The sequence below is a fragment of the Pristiophorus japonicus genome, chromosome 12 (assembly GCF_044704955.1).
Source record: "Pristiophorus japonicus isolate sPriJap1 chromosome 12, sPriJap1.hap1, whole genome shotgun sequence".
NCBI classification, from domain to species: domain Eukaryota; kingdom Metazoa; phylum Chordata; class Chondrichthyes; family Pristiophoridae; genus Pristiophorus; species Pristiophorus japonicus.
The window spans coordinates 157,858,736-157,886,564 of NC_091988.1; the positions used below are offsets into that span (position 1 = coordinate 157,858,736).

Sequence of the window (27,829 nt, forward strand, 5' to 3'; positions counted from 1 at the left end):
AGGTTAGGACAGGGAACAGACCCATTTTGTTTCTTTACTTGTCCTATTACCATCTTGTTTTGCCTCGCACCATCATCCCTTTTGTCATTTAATCTCTCCTGCCTTCCACCCCATCACAGATCTGCAATTTTGTTCTTTCCTCCCCATCCCTTTTCCCTGCCTCTGTACTTGCTTAAAACTGGTTACATCTCTAACTGATGAAAGGTCATTGACCTGAAATGTTTGTCTGTTTCTCTCTCCACAGATGCTATTTTATGCACTTGAGTATTTCCAGCATTTTGTGTTTTTATTTCAGCATCTGCAGTATTTTGCTTTTGTATAAATGACCATTTAATCTGTTTTTGGAGGCATTGGTCGAGGTATGGAATATTAGCGAGGCTATCAGGAGAATTATGTTCCTCTTCCAATCGTGTCAGAGTTTACATCCACCTGGACTGTAAGCAGGGCTTCAGTATAATGTCCCATTTTAAAAACAGCACACCTGACAATGCCGCAACCTCTCAGTACTGCACTCAATAATAAGATGGCTGGTTTCTTTGAACCAGTTGAGTGAAATATGTCTTAACATTTGTGTGAGGTGAAACAATGTCTAAAAGCTCAAAACCAGACTGTGTAAATCTATGGTCATCAACACCTCAAGGTGTTTAGTCACATGCCTGTGTGTCGATAGGTTGAAAAGATTGTTAGCTTTATTCAGCCAATCACCTTGAACTCTTAACAAGTTGGAGTATAAAACACCATCACATTTTGTGCATCAGCAGTTCAGCCTGTCTTGTGACCCCACGTGGATGAATTAAGCTGTTAACTCATAATTTGTATAAAATGTATCTGTTTTTCACTGAGGAACATGGCTTATTTCTTTGAAAGAGAGTTCATATTAAGGTTATCTGATTAGCTCCTCGCAGACTTCTAGCATTGTTATAGCAAATTAGATTTTGTCTGGGTTGCTTGAGCTGAATTTTTCTTAAAACATTATATTTCTATGTTGTTAGATTCAGCATTTGTTCTTAAGAACCAGCAAACCAGAATTAGTCAGTGATTCTCTGTCACCCCATCCAACCAAATGGCCTCCAGAATATCTAGCCTCATTGTAGTAGGGTAAGGAATTATCGACAGATTGTATGTAAAACTCGCTTATATACGATAGGAAAATGAACTTTAGATTTGAAGGAATACGTAGAACAGCTGTATTTATCATAAAGAATGCCACAGGAAGCCAGGGCAAGATCAAACCTACAGAGATAACACATTCCAAGAAGCCAAGAGAATTGCCATTTGCTCGGATGAAAGGATAGAGGCCACACAGCAGGCAGTCTGATAAGGGTTAACAAATGTTTCTTTGCTTTCACTGAACTGAATGCTTTAACAAATGCTGTGCTGTGACTGAACTAAATTCCTGTCTTTCATGTCAACAAATGTTGTAGGACAGCCTACTGGAAATCTGTATAAAAATCCGTGAGCCCTTTGGGTTTTTCAAGTTTCAGTCTTCGGCGGCTAAGAACAGAACTTCCCCTGCATGTGCCGGAATAAAAGATCCTTACGGACCTATCACTGGGTCTGTCATCAATCAAGAGCGTTGATCCACTATTTCAGTGGGTCCGTTCGGGAGATTTCTCCACAACACTCATCATTTACATTATTTATACTTATATTTTCATAGTCCCACAGCTCAATAACAATGATGCTCCAGACAACATCTGACCACCTCTACCTATCCTTATAAACCCCAATTCCATTCCTTTTATCTAGGGTGTTTTTTTTTAAACTAAAAAAGATCTTCGTTGAGATTAGCGTTTTATTCAAAAAATAATTCCGCATATTCAAGATTTCAAAGGGCATCTCGGGTATTGTCTAAGGATTGTTGATCTTTAAAGTGTAAGCCGGTCTAGGCAAAGGCCTGTGTCCTTGCGCTAGCTAGTTGCTTAACTTTGCAGGTCACGCACTGCAACATTGAAATAAATAGTTATAGTAAGTGTCAGAGATGGTTGTGGGTTTAAACCCCACTCCAGGACATAATGGAGGCTGACACTTCAATGCGCTGCTGAGAGAATGCTGCACTGCTGGTGGTGCCACCTTTCAGATGAGACGTTAAACTGAGGCCCCGTCTTTTTGTAAAAGTGAACATAAAAATTCCATGGCACGATTTGAAGAGGAGTAAAAGAGTTCTCCTGGTGTCCTGGTCAATATTTATCCTTCAAGATTAACTAATGAATTAGCTCATTATTGTTTGTGGAACCTTGCTATGCATAAATTGATCGTTGTGTTTGCCTATAGAAACATCAATTATACTTCAAAAGTAATTCAGTAGTGGCAAAGAGCTTTGCGACTTCCTCAGATGCTGTACTAATTCATTTGTTCTTTCTTTCTTAGTAAAGCTACCCACGTAATGATTGGCTTCATAATTGGAATATTAACCGTAAGCTATAAAAACATCTAAAACTCAAGCTTACACACTTTCAATCTTTTCATCCAGTTTGCTGATTTGTAGGAACTCATCCTAGAGCTTTGAAACTTCGGTTTAGGTTCGAGGCAAATAGGACAGCTTTGAAGCGCAATTATTAGCCACTGTTTTCCTTTACTCCTGCCAACCCAACTAAAAATCCTCTATACTCAATCTGCCTTCAAGGCAAAGTTTGCAAGTCAGCAGCCACAACTTCAGAAGTTTTGATGCAGAATGGAGAAAAGAAATACAGAACTCATTGCCACTGCCTTAATAACACCTGCAAAAGATTTGTTCTGAAAAAAAAATGTATTCTTTTGTGAAAAAGTATTTCTTTTAGGGCTGTACTGATGATAATCAATCCGCAATAATCAATTCTCCATGGAATACCAGCTGCAATGACATAGAAACATAGAAAATAGGTGCAGGAGTAGGCCATTCGAGCCTGCATCACCATTCAATCAGATCATGGCTGATCATTCCCTCAGTGCCCCTTTCCTGCTTTCTCTCCATACCCCTTGATCCCTTTAGCCGTAAGGGCCAAATCTCACTCCCTCTTGAATATATCCAACAAGGTGGCATTAACAACTCTCTGTGGTAGGGAATTCCACAGGTTAACAACTCTCTGAGTGAAGAAGTTTCTCCTCATCTCAGTCCTAAATGGCTTACCCCTTATCCTTAGACTGTGACCCCTGGTTCTGGACTTCCCCATCATCGGGAACATTCTTCCTGCATCTAACCTGTCCAGTCCCGTCAGAATTTTATATGTTTCTATGAGATCCCTTCTCATCCTTCTAAACTCCAGGTGAATAAAGGCCCAGTTGATCCAGTCTCTCCTCAAATGTCAGTCCAGCCATCCCAGGAATCAGTCTGGTGAACCTTCGCTGCACTCCCTCAATAGCAAGAACGTCCTTTCCTCAGATTCGGAGACCAAAACTGAACACAATAAGTCCAGGCCTCACCAAGGCCCTGTACAACTGCAGTAAGACCTCCCTGCTCCTATACTCAAAACCCCGAGCTATGAAGTCCAACATACCATTTGCCTTCATCACCGCCTACTGTACCTGCATGCCAACTTTCAATGACTGATGTACCATGACACCCATGTCTCGTTGCACCTCCCCTTTTCCTAATCTGCCGCCATCCAGATAATATTCTGCCTTTGTGTTTTTGCCCCCAAAGTGGATAACCTCACATTTATCCACATTATACTGCATCTGCCATGCATTTACCCACTTACCTAACCTGTCCAAGTCACCCTGCAGTCTCTTAGCGTCCTCCTCAAAGCTCACACCGCCACCCAGTTTAGTGTCATCTGCAAACTTGGAGATATTACACTCAATTCCTTCATCTAAATCATTAATGTATATTGTAAATAGCTGGGGTCCCAGCACTGAGCCCTGTGGCACCCCACTAGTCACTACCTGCCATTTTGAAAAGGACCCGTTTATCCTACTTCCTGTCTGCCAACCAGTTCTCTATCCACGTCAGTACATTACTCCCAATACCATGTGCTTTGACTTTGCACACGAATCTCTTTGTGTGGGACCTTGTCAAAAGCCTTTTGAAAGTCCAAATCCACCACATCCACTGGTTCACCCTTGTCCACTCTACTAATTACATTCTCAAAAAATTCCAGAAGATTTGTCAAGCATGATTTCCCGTTCATAAATCCACATTGACTTGGACCGATCCTGTCACTGCTTTCCAAATGTGCCGTTATTTCATCTTTAATAATTGATTCCAACATTTTCCCCACTACTGATGTCAGGCTAACCGGTCCATAATTACCCATTTGCTCTCTCCCTCCTTTTTTAAAAAGTGGTGTTACATTAGGAACCCTCCAGTCCATAGGAACTGATCCAGAGTCGATAGACTGTTGGAAAATGATCACCAATGCATCCACTATTTCTAGGGCCACTTCCTGAAGTACTCTGGGATGCAGACCACTCACTTCCATTCCAGCCAGTGCAGTTAGCTGCTTTTATCGTAATCTAGCTTTGGGCTTACCCATGGCATTTGATCACAAATCTTCCAGGTCTTCTGGTGTTCTCAGCAACCAAGGACAATTTGCTTCCAGCTGCACTTACTTATTTCAGAAAAAATATAACCACTAATCAACCCGATCATCGAGCCATGCGTCACACTCTTGTAGAACAAGTCATATCTTATTCTGTACTGGATGGTTACTAATATTTCAAAACTAATGGACATTTGACCTTCAGTTTATTAGCTTGTCATTTAAACTAAGGTTATTAAACAGGATGCCAGCATGCTCAAATTTAATTTGATAATCATCATTAGGAACACCCAAGGTGAAAAAGCTTTAGTTGACTTAATCAGTTGTTATCAGAACTTTATTAGGTATCTGAAAAAATACCGAGTGACAGAATAGATTAAAATGTGGTAGATTTCTCTGTGCTTTGACTAGACTTTTAAAAAGGATGAACAGCTGGAAGGGGTTGCCATGATGTATGACTGAGGCCAGGACGCTGGACTCATGCAAGAAGCTACTAGATGCTGTAACATGCGGTTGGTTTTCTGAAAGAATAAGCTTCTGGGCTTTTTTTCCATCCAAACATCATCTTTTGATCAGAAATAAACCCATCCATAGCAAACTCTTATTTCTCCAGTGCCTGCCACTTTATAGGTAAAAGTTCTGTATCACTTTCACCCTGGGATATCTGCAATACACCCAGTATCTTAGAAGAATGAATCAAGTCTGGATAATCTAGTGCTACTCAATACAGATATCATTCTGATATCCCCAGTATTCTGGCAGAAAACATGCAACATCCCATCTCTCCCATCCTTATCTTTGCAGACTACAAGCAATAAACCCTGTTAATTTAAAGGTACAGGGTATACCAATGCCCAAAACTACACTAACGTGTCTTCCTGAAAGTGTACACCCCTTCCCCATCTCTGCCAATGTTCACATAAAACCTCCATCTTTCAAGTGGATCTCTCAGTAATTTTGAGTACATGAAGATAGCTGGAGTCAGAGACTAGTTAGATGTAGTTTTCCAGTAAGCCTTCTCTGTTGACAGGTCCCTCTAAAAGGAACAATGCTTCACTGAACTTAACTACCTAATACCCCATGACCATATCGATAAATGGGAGGTGAATATGCAGCTACAGTTAGACAAATTAGACAATTGGTTGCTCAAAGAGATCAGTAATATAATGAGAATCACTTCAATATGTTAAACAAAGGACTAAACCAAAGGATGACTGAGAGGACCAAAGTTTTCCCATCTACTAAACTATTTTAAAGTCTGCCTTTTATATTGGGCTATCCCTAATCTGCTGAGGTAGTGGTCCTGTGGGGAAGAGCTGCAATAGTATTAAGTTGTCACTATCTATTAACAAATCACACCACGTAAGTGATGCTAAAGTAGAAGCTGACACCTTATTGATGTTGCCTGATCATATGATAGGGGATCCAATCTTCTTTAGTTTTTCTAGAGATATATGGGAAGAAAATGTCATGGTCCAGACAAAAGATGGGAAATATTGTATGCAGAATCTTGATGTAAATATTGACCAGCACAAGCAATGGCATGCAGTTATACAGCTGAGATTTGGGATCAGACATTTCAAACAATAAATTCTGCAACTAAAGAAAGTATAGAGACTATCCAGCTAAATCCTTTGTTCATTTCAATTTTGTGCCATTTCCCTATTCACAGTTTCTCCACCGGTCAGTATTGAATCTCTCTCGTCCATCAGGTATTACAACAATATCCAATATGCACTTTGGAATGAAAGAATAAAAGTGTTTGGTAATGACAAAAATTGATTCTGTGTACGTATAAATGTTGAAAGTGTAGATTATATGGGAAGGCTGCAGTTTGAAGAGACAAAATGGATACCTTCCCCAAGTTCATGTCTCCATGGCTTTGAAACTCGCCAAATTAGAAAAGATGTTAACCTAATCAAGGTATGGCACCGGGTCCTCCAGACAGACACATGTGAGAGAAGAGCCAATAAGGAACTGCCCTGGAACCAAGACCCAATCCTGGGGCTTTTTGAGGAACAATGGACTTAAGGGATATAAAAACCCAAGCACAGACTGCTCTTTCTCTCCTTCTTTCCTGAGCACACGACAAACTGCCCGCTCAAGACCAGCCGAAATGGCTGACCGTGTGCTCAGCCAGCCAGCCAGAGGAAAGTGACGTATACCTTTTTATAAATCATTATTGTAACATTGTATCTGTTGTAACTAAGTCGATCCGTAGGATAGCTGACGACTGCTGATAGATGTACATGTGTGTGTGTTTAATAAACTATTCCGAATTGTTTTAAAAGAATCAGTCTCGCTGTCAATTTAATGCCAGAGATTTGGCAAGACAGCTTTTGAACAATTGGAAATTTCAGGAGTTGCGATTCTAATCTATGTTGTGAACTATAAACGGTTAAACGGATCGGGAGAGTTGCGTCTTAAACAGCAGTCATCTCGATAGCTGTAACTGTTTAAGTGGGGACCCACCAGTAGTTAAATTCAAAAGACACAGGATGAAGGGATCGGTCATGAACAGAAAGCCAACAAAAAGAAATGTTGAGATAGTTTATCAGTAGAAGTTATCCAAAACGGTATCCATAGCGAACATAGAAGAGTTACAGGCACGGGAACTGTACTTCCGTAAGGGCCAACATGCGTCCTTTGGGGAGCTCGTGGCATTTATCCAGGAGAAAGTAGATCAGGGAGAGCTAAGGCCGAAACAGGCAAACGGTCTCTTGGCATTCAGTGCATTTTATTGTGCCTGGAGAAATAAGGAATTAATGAGACAGGACGCCAAAGTGATCCAAGATTTAAAAGAGCAAAGGGCAAAAGAGATACAGGATTTAAAAGAATTGCGAGTAAGAGATTCAGCTGAGAGAGAGATTCAGGGTATAAAACAACAAAAGGAAGAAGGCCTACAACTTGTGAAAGTTAAAAGATGGAGAAATACAGCATTTAAGGCAAGAAATGGGTCAATTAAACCACAGTATTAGGCAATTAGAAAGAAGGGCAGAACAGGCAGCTTCATTACTACAACAACAAAGTCTCTCAAATTTAAATACCACAGCAGTCATTGAAGCAGATGAAAACAAATTAGAGTTAAAAAAATATAAATTGGAAAACTTGGGGCTCCAGCAAGAGATAGAAGATCCTAGGGGTGCATTAAGGGAAGTAATTAAGAAGCCACACAGGGAGGCAGATCACTCCCAGTGCCAACTAGAAATAGCGAGGCTAAAAAGTATGTTAGGGGAGCAGAAGGCCCTGGTATCCATAAAAGGGGAGCCATAAAAGAGAAATCAGAAGGGGACAAGGGAGAGATGGATTGGGAAGAAGGCAGTCAGTATAATCCCCAGGGTGGTGGTGTAAGATGGGATACCTTGGAGACACAAGAGCCAATCGTAGCTGTAGTAACCACTTCTTTACGACGTAATACGCAATGTCACATTACCAGTAACCATACCGATTCACGGCCCATATCTGGTGCTGACACCATGGTGTGCAGCCACGAGTTGGGGTCCATTAATAATGGGTCAACCCACTGGAAGTTAATAGGAGGTGGGCAAATTTCAGCAGGGGTCAGCCCGACTTGGAAGAGAGAGACTTAACACGAGTCCTTCTCTTGGCCTGTTCCACTTCTCAAAAAGATAATCTGCCAGACGCAGTCCTCCAGCCTGGCACAGCAGCCGATGCAATATGACCGAGATCCTAAACCATTTAGAAACATAGAAAATAGGTGCAGGAGTAGGCCATTCGGTCCTTCGAGCCTGCACCACCATTCAATATGATCATGGCTGATCATAAAGTACCCCATTCCTGCTTTCTCTCCATACCCCTTCATCCCTTTAGCCGTAGGGGCCGTATCTAACTCCCTTTTGAATATATCTAACGAACTGGCCTCAACAACTTTCTGTGGAAGAGAATTCCATAGGTTCACAATTCTCTGAGTGAAGAAGTTTCTCCTCATCGCGGTCCTAAATGGCTTACCCCTTATCTTTAGACTGTGACCCCTGGTTCTGGACTTCCCCAACATCGGGAACATTCTTCCTGCATCTAACCTGTCCAATCCCGTCAGAATTTTATATGTTTCTATGAGATCCCCTCTCATTCCTCTAAATTCCATTGAATATAAGCCTAGTCGATCCAGTCTTTTTTCATATGTCAGTCCTGTCATCCTGGGAATCAGTCTGGTGAACCTTCGCTGCACCCCCTCAACAGCAAGAATGTCCTTCCTCAGATTAGGAGACCAAAACTGTACACAAGATTCAAGGTGTGGCCTCAACAAGGCCCTGTACAACTGCAGTAAGACCTCTCTGCTCCTATACTCAAATCCTCACGCTATGAAGGCCAACATGCCATTTGCCTTCTTCACTGCCTGCATGCCAATTTTCAATGATGTACCATGACACCCAGGTCTCGTTGCACCTCCTCTTTTCCTAATCTGTCACCATTCAGAAAATATTCTGCCTTCCTGTTTTTGCCACCAAAGTGGATAACCTCACATTTATCCACATTATACTGCATCTGCCACACATTTGCTCACTCACCTAACCTGTCCAAATCACCCTGCAGCCTCTTAGCATCCTCCTCACAGCTCACACCGCCACCCAGCTTAGTGTCAGCTGCAAACTTGGAGATATTACATTCAATTCCTTCATCTAAATCATTCATGTATATTGTGAATAGCTAGGGTCCCAGCACTGAATCTTGCAGTACATCACTAGTCACTGCCTGCCATTCTGAAAAGGACCAGTTTATTCCTACTCTTCCTGTCTGCCAACCAGTTCTCTATCCACATCAATACATTATCCCCAATACCATGTGCTTTAATTTTGCACACCAATCTCTTGTGTGGGACCTTGTCAAAAGCCTTTTGAAAGTCCAAATACACATCCACTTGTTCTCCCTTGTCCACTCTACTAGTTACATCCTCAAAAAATTCTAGAAGATTTGTCAAGCAGGATATCCCTTTCATAAATCCATGCTGACTTGTACCGATCCTGTCACTGCTCCCCAAATGCGCTGCTATTACATCCTTAATTGATTCTAACATTTTCCCCACTACCGATGTCAGGCTAACTGGTCTATAATTACCTGTTTTCACTCTCCCTCCTTTTTTAAAAAGTGGGGTTACATTAGCTACCCTCCAATCCATAGGAACTAATCCAGAGTCTATAGAATGTTGAAAAATAACCACCAATGCATCCACTATTTCTAGGGCCACTTCCTTAAGTACTCTGGGATGCAGACTATCATCAGGCCCTGGGGATTTATTGGCCTTCAATCCCATCAATTTACCTAACACAATTTCCATACTAATAAGGATTTCCTTCAGTTCCTCCTTCTCGCTAGACCCTCGGTCCCCTAGTATTTCCAGGTGGTTATTTGTGTCTTCCTTAGTGAAGACAGAACCAAAGTATTTATTCAATTGGTCTGCCATTTCTTTGTTCCCCATTATAAATTCACCTGATTCTGACTGCAAGGGACCTACGTTTGTCTTCACTAATCTTTTTCTCTTCACATATCTATAGAAGTTTTTGCAATCAGTTTTTATGTTCCCTGCAAGCTTACTCTCATACTCTATGTTCCTCCTCCTAATTAAACCCTTTGTCCTCCTCTACTGAATTCTAAATTTCTCCCAGTCCTCAGGTTTGCTGCTTTTTCTGGCCAATTTATATGCCTCTTCCTTGGATTTAACACTATCCCCAATTTCTCTTGTTAGTCACGGTTCCCAGTTTTATTTTTACACCAAACAGGGATGTACAATTGTTGTAGATCATCCATGTGATCTTTAAATGTCTGCCATTGCCTATCCACCGTCAATCCTTTAAGTATCATGCGCCAGTCTATCCTAGCCAATTCACGTCTCATACCATCGAACTTACCTTTCTTAAGTTCAGGACCCGTGTCTCTGAATTAAGTGCGTCATTCTCTAGTTTAATGAAGAATTCTACCATATTATGGTCACTTTTCCCCAAGGGCCTCGCACAACAAGATTGCTAATTAATCCTCTCTCGTTACACAACACCTAGTCGAGGATGGCCAGCTCTCGAGTTGCTTCCTCGACATATTGGTCTAGAAAACCATTGGTTAGCCCAATCTGTATGTAAATTAAAGTCACCCATGATAACTGCTGTACCTTTATTGCACGCATCCCTAATTTCCTGTTTGATGCCATCCCCAACCTCACTACTACTGTTTGGTGGTTTGTACACAACTCCCACTAGCGTTTTCTGTCCTTTGGTGTTCAGCTCTATCCATACAGATTCCACATCATCCAAGCTAATGTCCTTCCTTACTAATGCATTAATCTCCTCTTTAACCAGCAACGCTACCAGACTTCCTTTTCCTTTCTGTCTATTCTTCCTGAATATTGAATACCCCTGGATGTTGAGTTCCCAGCTTTGGTCACCCTGGAGCCATGTCTCCGTAATCCCAATTACATCATATCTGTTAACAGCTATCTGCGCAGTTAAGTCATCCACCTTATTATGAATGCTCCTCGCATTGAGACATAGAGCTTCAGGCTTGTTGTTTTAACACTCTTTGTCCTTTTAGAATTATGTTGTAATGTGGCCCTTTTTGATTTTTGCCTTTGATTTCTCTGCCCTCCACCTTTCCTTATCTTTCTACCTTTTGCTTCTGCCACCATTTTACTTCCCTCTGTTTCCCTGCATAGATTCCCATCCTCCATATTAGTTTAAACCCTCCCCAACAGCACTAGCAAACACTCCCCCTAGGTCATTGGTTCCAGTCCTGCCCAGGTGCAGACCGTCTGGTTTATACTGGTCCCACCTCCCCCAGAACCGGTTCTAATGTCCCAGGAATTTGAATCCCTCCCTCTTGCACCATTCCTCAAGCCACGTATTCATCTTAACTATCCTGCTATTTCTATTCTGACAGCACGTGGCACTGGTAGCAATCCTGAGATTATTACCTTTGAGGTTCTACTTTTTAATTTAACGCCTAGTTCCCTAAATTCAGCTTGTAGGACCTCATCCCATTTTTTACCTATATCGTTGGTAACTATATGCACCGCGACAACTGGCTGTTCGCCCTCCCCCTCCAGAATGCCCTGCAACCGCTCCGAGACATCCTTGACCCTTGCACCAGGGAGGCAACATACCATCCTGGAGTCTCGATTGCGGCCGCAGAAACGCCTATCTATTCCCCTTACAATAGAATCCCCTACCACTATAGCTCTCCCACTCTTTTTCCTGCCTTCGTCTGTTTAGGGATCCAAAACTTGAACTTAGTGGCTCTGTTTAATCAGACCAAGCAGCGCCCAGAAGAGACCCGTAGAGCCTTCAGTAATCGCCTGTACGATATCTATCAACGTACCCAGAACTAGACATTCGCAAATGCTACAGTAGGAAAGAATCAGGAACAATTTAAATCGATGTTACTGATCCAACTCCACTCTTTAGTTAAAACTAGCCTGAGCATAGCCATGAGGCCCACCAATCAGTGGACAGATATAGAGACCAGCGCTCAAATAGCCTGGGAGATGGTAAAAGACCAGTTAACAGTGACGTCACTACCCACTGCAAATAAACCAGTGTCAATGATGGAGGGATCTCGAAACTACCCCTTTAAGGGACAGTGCTTTAATTGTAAGAAGGTAGGCCACCTAGCAAAAGATTGCAGCAGACCCAGACCAGCACCGAACCATGATGCAATGCATAGATACCTCCTGAGGGACGAACCCAAATCCTCTGGAATAGAACAACAATTGGCTCAGTTAGTAACTCTTCTAAAGAAGGACGAATCCAAGCCCTCTGGGACAGAGCAACAATTGGACCAGTTGCTAACCCTCATACAAACCCAAATTGCCACGGGAGGATGCAAAATCATTTACCGGTGCACACAATTGCTGATGCACACTCATGAGAGACACCCATTCAAGGATCGATCCTATGACAGGGTTCGGCCCCCAAAGATTGGTCAGAAGTGGGATTCCAACGTGATGGTAGCGGGAAACCAGTCGTCCTTGTCGTCTTAAAAGGGGGCAGGCACCACCGTTACCATCATCCCCTGAACCCCATACCCTGAATGCCATGCAGCAGCAGGCATGGGTTGTATAACCCTTAAAGGGTTTAACGGTGATAAAACCACCGCGTATACAGGGAAGGCCACTGAACTTCAGTTGGGAGGTCTCACCTGTAAGGTCCCAGCGCCGATGCTGATGACCAACCCCGACGTAAGGGGAATTGTAGGGACTGATGTGTTGGATCAGTATGGCGTGGTGATAGATTATAATCAGGACTGTGTTTGGATGGGATTGAGAGATAAGGCAGCTGTGATAGAAATTTCAGATGCTCACACGGTTTTTGCTATTAAAAAGCCATCTGAGTATGACCCTCCGGGGAACGAAAATGAAGCTGTGGCAAAACTAATTCAGGAACACCTAGCGGTGTTTACCACAACATGATTGTGGAAAAATGGCAGGCGAAGAATCTATTGAGGGACCCCTCCCACATATTTACTAAACAGTACCCCATCCCAAGGGAGAGTCACCCTTACATCCGAGACACCATAAAATCCCTAGTCGGGCAGGGTGTTTTTAGGATAGGCACTTTCACAACCAATTCACCCACATGGCCGGTTAAAAAGCCTTATAGCAGCTGGTGACTAACTATTGATTACAGAAAGTTAAATTCTGTAACATCAGCCTGCTCACTGGTAGTATGAGAAACTCCCACCATATTAGCTCAAATTCCTGCTGGTTCCAAGTACTTCTCGACTCTCGACATCGCTAATGGATTCTGGAGTATCCCTGTTAAGAGGGAAGACCAGTACAAATTTGCGTTCACATTTGAGGACCAGAGCTACACTTGGACATGCCTGCCTCAGGGGTTCCATAATGCCCCCATGATATTTCACAAAAGAATGGCTGCAATTTTAAAAGACTTTCCCGCCCTATCTGCCTACTGCAGTACGACCTACTGCTGGCAACCAAAAGCATGGAGGAGCATCTGTCCCCTTTGCACGAACTTTTGACATTGTTGGCTCAGGCGGGAGTAAAGGTGAATCCCCGTAAGGCTCAATTAGTAAAAGAACGGGTCATCTTTCTAGGAGTGCCCAGAGGGATCATCCTCCAACTCTCACAAGGTGAAGATAATACATCGACTGCCATTACCCACTTCCAAAACAGCCCAACGATCATTCTTGAGTTTGGTGGTGTATCAAAGGAACTTTATCCCAGGCTTTGCAGAGTGTGCAAAGCCCCTGTATGATTTAATAAAACTACAGGGTGATGACATACACCCAACATGGACTGATGCTCACACCCAGTCCGTGGATAAATTAAAAGCTGCAATGATACAGGCCGCATGTCTGATCCCTCCCGATCCTATACAGCCCTTCCATTTGGAGGTCGGGGTCACAGAGGAAAGCCTCACTGCAGTACTGTGCCAAATGCGAGCTGATCGATTACAGCCCATTGCATTTGCATCTCAAATCCTGCAGGGGGCAGAAAAGACATATACCGCATGCAAACGCTACCGACTGGCCGTTTTCCGGTCAGTACATCATTTTACTTTTATTACTGGGTTACAGGCTACAATCCTGCAGTGGACACACACCTCTGAAACTACTGATGAAACCTGGAGATTCGCTAGTTTCCTCGCAGCGCCTCAGCAAATGGACATTGGAATTTATGGAAAGAGACATTGATACCATTTCCAAACCCACCGCATTGCTGCCACAATTTCTGATCTATGAGGGGGACCCGCATGAATGTCCGTTACCCCTGATTAACTTTGAGACCCATCCTGTACAGAAAGAGCCCATACAGGGTGCCCCAGATGTCTATATCGATGGATCCTCATATCACATTGAAGGATCCCCTCACACCGGGTACGCTATGGTATTGCCAGAAAGAACCATCCAGCGAAGATGCAACGGACAGTCTTCACAATATGCAGAAATTGCCGCACTTCTAACTGCTGTGAAGGAAACCTCAGATAGACCGATGAATATTTGCTCCGATAGTGCCTATGCTATAAATACCATGCTCTCTTTGCCCCTATACCACAAAAATGACTATTGTACAATAGACGGTAAGGCCCTGGTCCATGGGCCCTGGTTACGCCTGCTCTGGTCATACCTTAAACAGCGATCCCAGCTCTGCTTCATAGGAGAGGTAGCAGCCAATAAAAAAGGGAATCCACATAGTGAGGGAAATTCCAGATCAGCCAAGGATGCTGAGATTGATGGGGAGATAGAGGATATAGTTGTTGAGCCCTGCAATGATGTTAGCAAGCCTTCCCCAACAGATCACCTAGATTTAAAATCCCTGCTGCAGCAATACTGGTCATATGCTGTTGTAAGGGCCCGGCACGAAGAAAGCAGATCCCTTCCTCAACCAACAGCCTGGGCTCCCAATACCATACTAGCCACTGCCCCTGACTCAGATGAGCAGTTGCTGATGTTCAAAAGAAAGCCAAACGCCTGCCCGGTGGTGTGTGTTCCACCAGAGATGAGTCAGGAACTGCTCTCCCTCTTTCACTCCCACTCCCAGGGCATTATTCAGCCTTAGTAACCTTCTATAAGGTACCATCCACAGCTTGGTGGCCTTCCATGAGGGAAACAATCAACCAATACGTGGTATAATGCCTACCGTGCCTGCAACACAATACTCCCGCATGCACTAACCGAGCCTTGCTTCAAAGCGCAGCCCCACCTCAAGGGCCATGGACTCACCTCCAGATAGACTTCATTGGGCCACTTCCACAGGCGCAAGGCAATTTTCAGCATGCCCTAGTGGTGGTGGATCAATTCACTAAATGTATCGAAGCATTCCCCTGCCGCTCCAACACCGCAATCACAGCAGCCAAAACACTATTGAATCATGTGTTTTGTAGGTGGGGGGTACCAGTACAAGTGGACAGCGATCAAGGTTCACACTTTACCGGTAAAATTTTTACCCACCTGCAGGAAATGTTGGGGATAAGACAAATTACATATTGCTCATCACCCCCAGTCGTCCGGAGGGGTCGAAAGGAGGAACAGGACCTTCAAGTTAATGTTAAAAGAATTGTGCGTAGACCACCCCACTCAATGGACTAACATGCTGCCAATGTGCTTAATGGCAATGAGGTCCATCCCTTATAGAACAAAAGGGGTCTCCCCATATCAGGTCATGATGGGGAGGCTCATGAGAACACCAGGCCAGCTAACACGAACAAGGATGAGTCCCCTGACAATGAAAACATGTAGTTCCAAGTGGCTGGAACAAGTGGTAGATCACACCGATCAGATCAATTGATCTGTGGCCACCAAATTGGGGAAGTCAAAAAGACAAATTAAAAGGTACCTTGACAAAAAAATACGTCTCTTTGAATTCAAGGTGGGAGACTCAGTAATGATTCCAAATTATGGGAAAAAGAAGCTGCATTTGAACCCAGGTGGTGGGGACCGCGTAAGATTATAGACCGATTGAACCCCGCGGTTTATCTGATTCAGTTACCAGGGAAAAAGGGCTTTAAGTACAATAAGTGGTTTCACATTAATCAATTAAAAACTGCCAAAGAGTAAATACTGCACTGATCTTGTTTCTCACAGACCATGATATGGATCCTCACGATTGTCAGGATGACACTGGCCAAGACCGAAGCCGAGGGAAGATGGAGAAGCGGGAGCTGCAGCATGACTCACGATCATCAATCATCAATGTGCTTTGAGAAGTGACAGTGCACTGAAGATATGGGAAAGGGAGAGTCTCCGCTGGAGATTTTGTTGTACTATAGTAAATCCCCTACATGTGGCATACACCTTACGAGGTGGGGACCAAGTCAGGCCATCCACTTTTCTCTCTCTCGCTCCAAGTTTAAAACCCATTATACAGCGGTCATCCCCCTCACAGAAACATAAACAGCAGAGCTATCAGAACCCTCAATGTTTATGTGAGCCCCGAGGAGATAAACCATATGAAGAGTCAATAAGGATATTTCCCCCTCAAGGTGAGGAGTTTGTAAGAATAAAAGTGTTTGATAATGACAAAAATTGATTCTGTGTATGTATAAATGTTGAAAGTATAGATTATATGGAAAGGCTGCAGTTTGAAGAGACAAAATGGATACTTTCCTCATGGCTTTCAAACTCGCCAAACTAGAAAAGATGTTAATTGGAAAACCATTAACCTAATCAAGGTATGGCACCGGGTCCTCCAGACAGACACATGTGAGGAGAGCCAATAAGGAACTGCCCTGGAACCAAGACCCAATCCTGGGGCTTTTTGAGGAACAATGGACTTAAGGGATAGAAAAACCCAAGCAAAGACTGCTCTTTCTCTCCTTCTCTCCTGAGCACTCGGCAAACCATCCACTCAAGACCAGCCAAAACAGCAGGCCGCGTGCTCAGCCAGCCAGAGGAAAGTGACGTATACTTTTTCATAAATCATTATTGTAGCATTGTATCTGTTGTAACTAAGTCGATCGCTAATAGATGTGCATGTGTGTGTGTTTAATAAACTGTTCCAAATTGTTTTAAAAGAATCAGTCTTGCTGTCAATTTAATGCCAGAGATTTAGAAATCTTACATTGTGAAACATTACTTATTTCTTCCAAATCAAGGAGCACCAGGAATAAAGAACTGAGTTGGGGCCTTTAAAGTTATAAATTGACTAGGGGGGGGGGTTCTATGAGTAAATTTTATCTTGAAGCAATCGTCAAACTGCATCTCCATCAAGTTTCCCACAATCTCCTGAAAGCAGGCTTCAATTGCTTGGGTTGCTGATACCCTCAGGCACATTGATGAATTTTTAATTGGTGTGTTTGCAACAGCTCTGTAAGAACACCAATTTCTATGACTCTTTAGGCTCCCTCTGGGATTGGTTCTGCCTTCTGTACAGACCTCCGAGATTGTCCTGATTGCCCAGTTGTTGGGTAATATTGTACGGTTTCCTTTTCTTAAACGAGCCATGCATTTCTAATTTCAACATCGAATTCAACAAAAATGATTAATTCCATGCATCTATATTACTGTTATCATTTTGCATTCTTCAAAATTCTCTGGTGCTTGCTGACTTACATTGGCTCAGTCCCCCAGTGCCTCCAATTTAAAATTTGCATTCTTGTGTTTATATCCCTATGAGGCCGCACCTCTTTCCTTGTAACCTCTTCCAGCCTGGCAACTTTCAAAGAACTCTCTGTTCCTATGACTCTGGTCTCTTGTGCATCCACCGCTCTTCACCCCACCAGTGCTAACAGTTGTGACATCATACAGGATCTACTTTGAGGACTGCAAACCTTTAAATACCTCTCCATCTATTTTTATCCTATTCAATATCACTACTGCCTTTTCCTTAACTGTTAAACTGGCGGTGTCCTCTTCCCTAGTGAAAACAGATGTAAAGTACTTACTTAGTACCTCAGCCATGCCCTCTGCCTCCACAAGACATTCTTTTTGGTCTCTAATCAGCTCCATCCTTCCTTGACTACCCTTTTACTATTTGTGTGTTTCTAAAAGACTTTTAGGTTCCCTTTTATATTATCCACTAATCTATTCTCATACTTTCTTTGGGCTCAAATTTGGCTCACCCTTTTTTCGGCGCACTTACCGGAGATGCGCCACTTTTCTCCGTTGATAAGTGCACCGAAAAAAATCGCTCCCCACTTTGGCCGCTGTCCGGCCTTTCCTCAGTCGTTGTGCAGCGTGGCCAGTCGGGTCGGGGGCAGCGCCAGCGTCCTGCGCTGAACACAGTGCCGGGATGTCTGCACATGCGCAGTGGAGTGTCTGCGCATGTGCAGTAGCTCCTCGCCCCCAGTGTCTCTATCCCTGGCCGAGTGACCTCCCAGTTCGATCGGCCTCAGGTTTGAAATTTTATGCACTGTAGCTATTTTTGAACTTTCTTAATGGCTTATTATTTTCCTGGACTTCTGGATATTTTGAAAAAATTATGTAAATATGTAAATAAATATCTTGTGAATGGTGGTGACCATTTGTCAAGCCAATTCACCTGATGCTATTGTGAAAGAAGAACATAAGTGACGGAGGAACACTGAAAGAATAGTTTATTTATTGAAATAGACTTTATTTAGATAATATGGGCTCAATTTTGGCCCAGTATAATCATTGCAAACAAATAGTTGTTTAAATTAGTTGTGAGCTTAGGGCAATTTAATTCAACTACCTTTTACTTTTTATTTTTGTAGTTTAAGCTTCCATGAATGCTTGTTGTGTAGTAAATTAACTTTGCGAAATTTGTCATATGTCATGTATAGCTGTTTGATCCTATCCACATTCTTTACTCAAGTCATTAAGTTCTGCTGGCTTCCAATGTACCTACTTAACTCTCTGCAAGGGTTTTCTGAAGTGGCCACATATGCTGGCCTAAGTAGATGTGGAATAACTATTAGCTGGCCAAAGTGGCCTAAACGGCCAAAACGGACGTAGGTGGCTGGTAACGCCCCCTTTTGAGAAAAAAAAAACTTTTAAAAATCCTAACTAACTCATTTACACTGGCGCAAACTGAATGTGCAAAATGGGGATTTTTAAAGATGCTCCAGAAAAATCAAGTTGCTCAAAAAAAAAACGGAGCAACTCCTGGCCAAAATTGACCTCTTTGACCCTATTATTCCTTCTTTTTTTTTAGATCCCCTCTGTACTTTCTATATTCAGCTTGGTTCTTTACTGTATTGTGAATCTTACAATTGTCATAAGCCTCCTTTGTCTGTCTTATTTCAACTATCTTTAGTCATCCAGGGAGCTCTTGCTTTGGATACCCTTCCTTTCCCCCTCATGGGAATGCCTCTGCTTTGTACCCGAACAATCTCTTTGACGCCTCTCATTGTTTAATTACTGTTTTACCTACCAATTTTTGATTAAAATGCACCTGAGCCAGATCCTTTGTAACTCATTGAAGTTAGCCCTCCTCTAGTTAAGTATTTTTGCGCTTAACTTTATCAGCAATTTTATCACTGTTATGAGAATCACTGCTTTAATAAGTTTATCCATTTTTCTCTATTCAGATAACTTATCTGGGTCAGTATTTAAATGCATGATTCATTCTTCATTTTACTCCTCCCCTTCTCAATAAATCTAAATAATAAATGGTCACCCATCTGTGAATTTCAGTTTGCCTTAATAAACAATTCAGGCTCTGTGCTGATACACTTAACCAACGTGTGATTATACTGCCCAGAATCTGCTGACAGACCAAGAAAACAGCTTAGAACAAAGACATTATCTGATTCCCATAATGGTCTTTTTCTGTTACTTCACACATCGATAACAGAGTTTATTCTGATTTTGTACTTCTCCAGCAGCATGCATGAATCACATTCAATTTGCTATTTACAACATACTACATTAACTTTATACTTGATCCAGTAGAACAAATTATAGTAGTGGGTTTAAAAAAAATCTAAATATATCAGTGTAGAATATTAAAATTATCAAATCAATAGTTTATTACCTAAATTAAGACTTTTTTTTTTTCTGAAGATCTGTTCGCAAACATCTCACAAATACCGTTATACCAATGAAATCCTGTCTCACATAACTCAAAGGCCCGGAATTTGCCGTCAGCGGCGAAACTATGGCACTCGCCACTGACCTTGAAGAATGCTACCCACAAAGATCCAGTGAATACTATGGCGTGAATTTCAGCTTTCCCGACGTTAAGTTTCAATCTGGCACCAAATCAAGGAAATCTCCAGCTTCCAGCAACAGTGATGCCATCAAGCAGGCTAAGCAGCTAATCACATTGAAGAATTCTCAGACAGCAAACCAGGAGGTAAAATGCACAAATTATAATTTACTTTTAATACATTTTACAGAGAGCGAAATAAAGATTGGGACAAACACATAGGATTGAGGTAAAAGTTGAAATATAAAGTAAATTTTAAAAAGTATAAAAACCATATAATTCTTCATATTAATGGAACAATTTTGCATTCCACAAATCTAAAATTAGCTTTTCAGGACCAGAACGGTTATTCAGCAGTCAATACGCAGTTAAAAACATTATGTTACCTCTTTCAAGAAGGCTTAACTTTTTTGGGAAGGGGAGCGTGGTGTTGAATAGTGATATTCCAATGTAATAGGGGAAGTTTTCATCGGGAACTGCGCTTTGAATTTATAGCCAGCTCTGGGAAGTTCCACAGTGCAACCTGTGGAGGAGCAGGGAATGAGTGAAAGCAACTTCTGGATTTCCGTATTTATCTGCGCATGTGCTGACTCCAGGAGCTGCTGTCACTTTCAGAGAAGGAATGACGGTGAACTCTGACAGTTTCGCCATCATCACCAGCACAAAATCCGGGCCGTAATGTTTACATCACATTCCTATATCAGGTTTTCTAAGACATCATCAGGCTCCCATGACATCATACAATCAGCTCTAGTCAATGGAATTACTGCTGTCCAAATCAAACTGGAAGTAGTATCTCATTCAATATTCCACATTTATCTTTTGGAAACTGCAGCCGACACACTTAAAACCAAATACACATATGTGCAATATGCAAGGTGGTGTATTTTATGCAAGAACTAACTTTGTAGTGAGCAGTGTGAAGGCCTCAAGGGCTAGCACATTAATGATCTATAACACGAAGTGGGGATGGCCATAAGTTCAAGACCTGCTCCACTCAGCTCCTGAGTAAGCTGCAGAGTTCCAAAACTCAACCAAAACCATGCAAGAAGCAAATTTAAATATCAGTATTAGCAAAGCAATTTTAGTGATTGAAAAAGTAACACTTGAAGCAAATGATATAAAATGCAATATTTTAACAATTTAAAATATGAAGTTTGAGATTTTATACTTGGAGAAAAGTTAAAGATAAATATAATACTGCACTATAATATAATAAACACCTATCTAATTGAAAGTTTTCTGTTTCGTGTATGTCTGCAGGACATTAGATGCACCCTGTGTCACATAGCATTGGCAACTGCTTTTAAGCGAATGTGAGATTTAAACCAACTAACACACTCAAAAAAAAATCTCCCATTCCTCATTACCTTCTGCGCCATGTCTAGTGCTTGGACCCTTGTACAGGCTTTGGATCCCAATATTCTTTGAGACTCTGGGCATTCGTGGCTTGAGCTGTCCAGCCCCAAGTTCCCTCCTTAAATTTATTCACCTCTTCATCTCCTTCTCTTTCTCAAGACCCTCCTTAAAACCCATCTCTTTGACCAAGCATTTGGTCATGACTCCTAATATGTCCTTCTTTGGCTTCAGTGCCCCCTCCTATGGGGATTTCTAACTCTTACTGGTGGATGCTCACATTATTTAAAGTTCACAACATTAATACTCAAGCTTTGGATAGAGCAAGATACAGCAGAGGTGGGATAAGTTAAACTGCTGCTGGGAGCACAGCCTGATACACAAACAGTTCATTCAATGTTGGACCGCTGCACTCCCCATCTGGAACTTTTGTCTCTTCTTCAAGTTGGTCCTGCTGATTTTACTTGTGAACCCACCAAATATTACCTTGTCCAAAGTCCTATTTCAGCGTTCACCCGGTAAGTAATATTTGGCAGGTAATTTACTGACTAACATGTGTGTTCCATTTTGAAGAAATCCAGGCTTCATAGCAGCAATCTTCAAATCAGAAAGCTTACAATGCAGGATCGATGACACACAGACTCTCCCAATTCTCACATTCCTTCCATTCAAGTTCTGCTGTCCTTCATAAAGAGAAAGTATACAGATATCCCATCTATGTTGAAGAGCGCATGACACTATTCGAAGGACAACAAGAAGTTCTCCAGGTGTTCTCACCAACATTGAAGAAAGATCACCAAAAATAAACAGAACACAGACACACACTACGGCACCCCTCCACTGTGCAGCTCAGCAGCATAGTCACGAAGGGGCACACCTCCATTAGTGAAATATACCAGAGACTGCTTCACCTTTTATTACTAACCCCACACTTCCTCTCTCTCCCCCCTCCCAACCTCACCCATAATAGTGAACACTAAGAGATCTGCTAGAAACTATAAAAATGAATATTTTGCCCCTTCAAATATTAGTGCAATTCCTGATTTCACATGCAAGTAATCTAGATTCTGAAAATCCATCCTTGTGTAAACTCACCTGCGCAACTGCTAAATGAATAAAGAAATCAGATTCAGAGGATCAGACAGAAAACAGCTCACTTTCTGGACTTCTACTCGGAAAGCTGGGAAACTACATGCCAAGGACACGAGGAAGCTTTACCGTCATGATCAGTGCAGAGACATGCCAGCAATTGCACCAACTAAAACTCTTCAATGACCAACCTATAGCTGAGATGCATGCAACACTACAAGGTAAAAATAACTTATTCCAACATTGCCGGATGATTTGAAGATACTCAGATGAATTTCTGGTAACAAGCAGAATGTTTAAAGTGTGCTCCTGCTGTTAATAATGAATTAAACGTTAGTCTTCACACATTCCTTGTTGAAGTCAGATTTTCCCTTTCCAATATACTGGCTCATGGAAATGCATCAGCTTTGGTTATAAAGTAACCTTTGACTATAACACATCTTAAATTAAAGAATAGATTTTCTTCACTAAATCCTAAGTTCTTCATTTTCATCTTTTGGCTAAATAAAAAAAATTAGCTCTCAACAATTTTGGAATATGATCAGGCTGGTATTGGACAGCATACAAATTAGTTCTAAAAGTTAGTAAAATTCGTTAAATTTATCTATCATGATATGCTTATATGAATAATTCAAATAATTGTTTATCTATCTATAAATATGTTTGCACTGGTACAGTATTAAGTCAGTGTGGGTATTATTGTTTCTGCTGACTTTGGAGATAAGAGCTGCGTTGTTGCAGTTTCTTAATAAAACTTGGAGTGAAGATAGCTCATCTGAAAGGTTGTTTGATGGTTCCTGATTTATTGTTGAAGGAGAAATGAAAAGTGATCAAATAATAAAAATAAAAGTATAATACAGTTTCATTTTTAAACCTCTTCCCAACTTTCTCGATTATTCTTTGTTGCTTAGGTTCTCAACTTTTCCTCAATTACCACCTGGTTTACTGGTAACAGAAAACAAAGCCTGTAGCTCTAAAAACTAAGGCCCAGCTTGGAGTGCACATAGGAGTCCAGATCTCCTCCTGCACCTAAACTATTGTTACACGTAATGCAACAATTGCTATTCAGAATTCCTATATAGCCTGTAACTTCAGAAAACGCCATGAATTTTTAAAAAACATATATACTCACTTCAGGACTTGACACTGCATTTAAGTAACTGATAAACGTCAATGTAACACAATGTAACACTTTGGACGTCAGAAGGACATGTTCAGAATCTTTAATGTAATGGGCTAGAAAATGTAACTGTGCACTCCAGCCCAGCTTTACATTGTGGGAATCAACTATAAATGTGTCCTTATTGTGAATTTCACCTTGATATTGGAATTGCATCCAGTTATAAATCAGGGCATTAAACAAGTATAAAAGCACCTTACACTCCTTTTCTGCAGAAAATTCGTACTGTGTATGTGTGGCTGACAATTCAATATTATCCAGGGCAGGAAGTAAATTTAGAACAAGCATAAATGTAAACCCTGGGAAATCACATTTAATTCAGCACATCCTGATCCAAACTAAATGGATGGCTTCGCCTCCGTGATCATGTACAAATAGTGTCTGTTCTTTCCTGCATGTGTCTACCTTGAAAGCTACGCTCCCTACTATTTCATGTTAAAGCCAAAAATTCTGATGTGAGCTTTGCAAGGATAGGCAAAAACGAATTCTCTCAAATCGTCCTGTAGTTCACAAGAGACTCGGATGTCATTTTAACGGTATTGGATACCGCAATACCATCGAGGAACTATGGAAAAGTCACAAAATCTCGTCATTTTGGTAAAGAAAGCTATTGAATACAGAAGTGACTAAATGTAAAATGGATAACAGAGCTCCAACAAGTTAAAATACTTAGTAAGAAAAGAAAAAAAACCACAACAGCAGCCAAATTCTTGAGCAATCAATAAACTGCAGTCAAGTCATCCATAAGGCAACAGAAAGCACTGCACTCACTAAAGCATCGATGAGCACCTCTGCTCCTTCTTCACTCTCGTGCAGGGTGTCTATGTCCGTCAGCTCCTGCAGCAGGTCCACCACCGCAATGGATACATGTAGCAGCTTGTTAAAGACCATTCCAGGCATATTAAAAATCTGTACTTAAACAATGCTATTAAATGGAGATAACATTTGTTTTATTATTGAACAGCCCGAGCTGAAGCAGAGGAAGATACAGGGGTATGGGGAGAAAGCAGAACATGGGTTTAGCTTTGGATTACTCCATCATGCACAGACATGTGAATATGGCTTGTTTCCGTATCGTAAAATTTCTATGGTGCGAAAGGTTACAATCATGACAGTTCAATTCTCAGATCCTCATTTAACACTGAAGACTGAACTATCATTTAAAAAGCAAGACAGAATTATCTCGCTGTTTTCCATAATATTTGCTTCTGGAAGTTTCATTTAAAAATAGGCAGCAGTTTACACACACTAGTCCCTTTAATGCATAATACACTACTGTTAAATAACTTGCAAACTGCTTAAGTATAGAAGAAAATGATCTATAGCCCTCATTAGTCTCATCATAAAAACATAATTATCTTAGGAGTTTGAGCTAAATTACTGATGTAGGACAAAAAAAACTCATGAGGCAGGTCACTATAATTTAGACCGACAAAGAACACAATTGGTTTTCTATTTGTAAACAGACCACAAAACTTGCCCATATCATTGTTTGTAGCACACCTTCCTTACCTTGAAAATAGTCCATTACAGGACACACAGTATACTGATGCTCAGCTATGTGCAGCTGATAGCTAAAGGTGCAACTGATGCCCTGAATGCTATGATGTTATGAACTAACTCAATTAAGTCATCACTATGCGAAGAGATATTCTGTATAAAACTTTTGGATGATAGATGCATACCATAAGGCTCTCAAGAGATTTCATTTAACATCTTGCCAATAAATAAAGGATATCAGTATTTTCATGGCCGAGAAGGCCAATCAGCGACTGTACAGCGTTGAGTTCCACAAGCAAGTGATACAGATCTGGCATGGTGGCAATCACATGCATCTCCTGTATAATATCGTTTAAATCCAACTCTGATTCCATGAACCTGCAAGTCAAGCAGAACAGGACAACTGAAATGTTTGAGTAACATTAAGGAATGAATAACTGGCTGAACTTTGTTTTTCTGATGAACATGTAATTTTACAACAAAACTACATTCATGTGCCATATATTTCCATCATAAAATTCAAGGGTGAAGATAGATATGGACACAGGCTACATGAGATCTGTTTTTTGACAAATATGTGCACAAAGCAAATTACAAAAACGTACACAGCTAGCAAGGAACTAAAGGCAGAAAAATTCTCAAGGTTCAGATGATCTGTATAAATTGCTCAATTTTAATCACATTTTAAACATGCAGTTCATTATACAGCAAACTTAGCAATTTTAATTTCTCTATATGTACTGCAGAGGCAGAGACACAAAATGTTGATATCCATTTTAATAAAAATGAACACAATGGGCCCCAAGTTTCCACAGGAGGGCGGGTGGAGGAGAAGAGAGAAGAAGACAGGGGTGTGGGGGGGGGGGGGGGGAGAAGAGGGGAACAGGGGTGGGGGTGGGGGGTGAGAGAGAGGAGAACGGGGGACGGGGTAGGAGAGAGGAGAACGGGGAGGGGCAATGAGGAGGACGGGGGGTGGGGGGTGAGAAGGGAGGGAGGGCGGGGGGCGCGAGAGAGAGAGAGAGAGAGAGAGAGAGAGAGAGAGAGAGAGAGAGGGCGGGGGGCGAGAGAGAGAGAGAGAGAGAGAGAGGCGGGGAGCGAGAGAGAGAGAGAGAGAGAGAGAGAGAGAGAGAGAGAGAGAGAGAGAGAGAGAGAGAGGGCGGGAGCGGAGAGAGAGAGAGAGAGAGAGAGAGAGGGGCGGGGGGGGAAGAGAGAGAGAGGGCGGGGGGGGAAAGAGAGAGAGAAGGCGGGGCGGGGGGAAAGAGAGAGAGGGCGGGGGGGGAAGAGAGAGAGGGCGGGGGGGGGGAAGAGAGAGAGGGCGGGGGGGGGAAGAGAGAGAGGGCGGGGGGGGAAGAGAGAGAGGGCCGGGGGGAAGAGAGAGGGGCGGGGGGTGAAGAGAGAGGGGCGGGGGGTGAAGAGAGAGGGGGCGGGGGGTGAAGAGAGAGGGGGCGGGGGGGGGGAAAAGAGAGGGGGCGGGGGGTGAAGAGAGAGGGGGCGGGGGGGTGAAGAGAGAGGGGGCGGGGGGGGGGGGGAAGAGAGAGAGGGCGGGGGGGGAAGAGAGAGAGGGCGGGGGGGGAAGAGAGAGAGGGCGGGGGGGGAAGAGAGAGAGGGCGGGGCGGGGGGGAAGAGAGAGAGGGCGGGGCGGGGGGGGAAGAGAGAGAGAGGGCGGGGGGGAAAGAGAGAGAGAAGGCGGGGCGGGGGGAAAGAGAGGAGAGAAGGCGGGGCGGGGGGGGAAGGAGAGAGAGGGCGGGGGGGGGGGGAAGAGAGAGAGGGCGGGGGGGGGGGGAAGAGAGAGAGGGCGGGGGGGGGGGGAAAAGAGAGAGAGGGGGGGGGGGGAAGAGAGAGGGCGGGGGGGGGAAGAGAGAAGAGGGCGGGGGGGTGAAGAAGAGGGCGGGGGGGGTGAAGAGAGAGGGGGCGGGGGGGTGAGAGAGAGGGGGCGGGGGGGTGAAGAGAGGGGGGGCGGGGGGGGGAGGAGAGAGAGAGAGGGCGGGGGGGGGGAAGAGAGAGAGGGCGGGGGGGAAGAGAGAGAGGGCGGGGGAGAGAGAGAGAGAGGCGGGGGGAAGAGAGAGAGGGCGGGGGGGAAGAGAGAGAGGGCGGGGGGGAAGAGAGAGGGCGGGGGGGAAGAGAGAGAGGGCGGGGGGAAGAGAGAGAGGGCGGGGGGAAGAGAGAGAGGGGGGGGGGAAGAGAGAGAGGCGGGGGGGAAGAGAGAGAGGGCGGGGGGGAAGAGAGAGAGGGCGGGGGGAAGAGAGAGAGGGCGGGGGGGAAGAGAGAGAGGGCGGGGGGGAAGAGAGAGAGGGCGGGGGGAAGAGAGAGGGCGGGGGGGAAGAGAGAGAGGGAGGGGGGGAAGAGAGAGAGGGCGGGGGGAAGAGAGAGAGGGCGGGGGGAGAGAGAGAGGGCGGGGGGGAAGAGAGAGAGGGCGGGGGAAGAGAGAGAGGGCGGGGGGGAAGAGAGAGAGGGCGGGGGGGAGAGAGAGAGAGGGCGGGGGAAGAGAGAGAGGGCGGGGGGGAAGAGAGAGAGGGCGGGGGGAGAGAGAGAGGGCGGGGGGAGAGAGAGAGAGGGCGGGGGGGAAGAGAGAGAGGGCGGGGGGAAGAGAGAGAGGGCGGGGGGGGAAGAGAGAGAGGGCGGGGGAGAGGAGGGGAGGGGGGGGGGGGAAGAGGAGTGAGGGCGGGGGGG

At 43.4% G+C, this 27,829-nt stretch overlaps 1 protein-coding gene across 1 annotated transcript in view; it reads right to left on the bottom strand.

Moving 5' to 3' along the window:
• ctnnbl1 (catenin, beta like 1) overlaps positions 1 to 27,829 on the bottom strand; it is a 248,412-nt gene that overhangs the window by 170,470 nt on the left and 50,113 nt on the right. Inside the window, exons 4-5 of the mRNA XM_070894879.1 lie at positions 25,398 to 25,537; positions 24,431 to 24,528 (exon numbers count right to left, since the gene is read on the bottom strand). Of these exons, the coding sequence (XP_070750980.1) occupies positions 24,431 to 24,528; positions 25,398 to 25,537 (238 nt within the window). The remainder of the gene's footprint in view (positions 1 to 24,430; positions 24,529 to 25,397; positions 25,538 to 27,829) is intronic.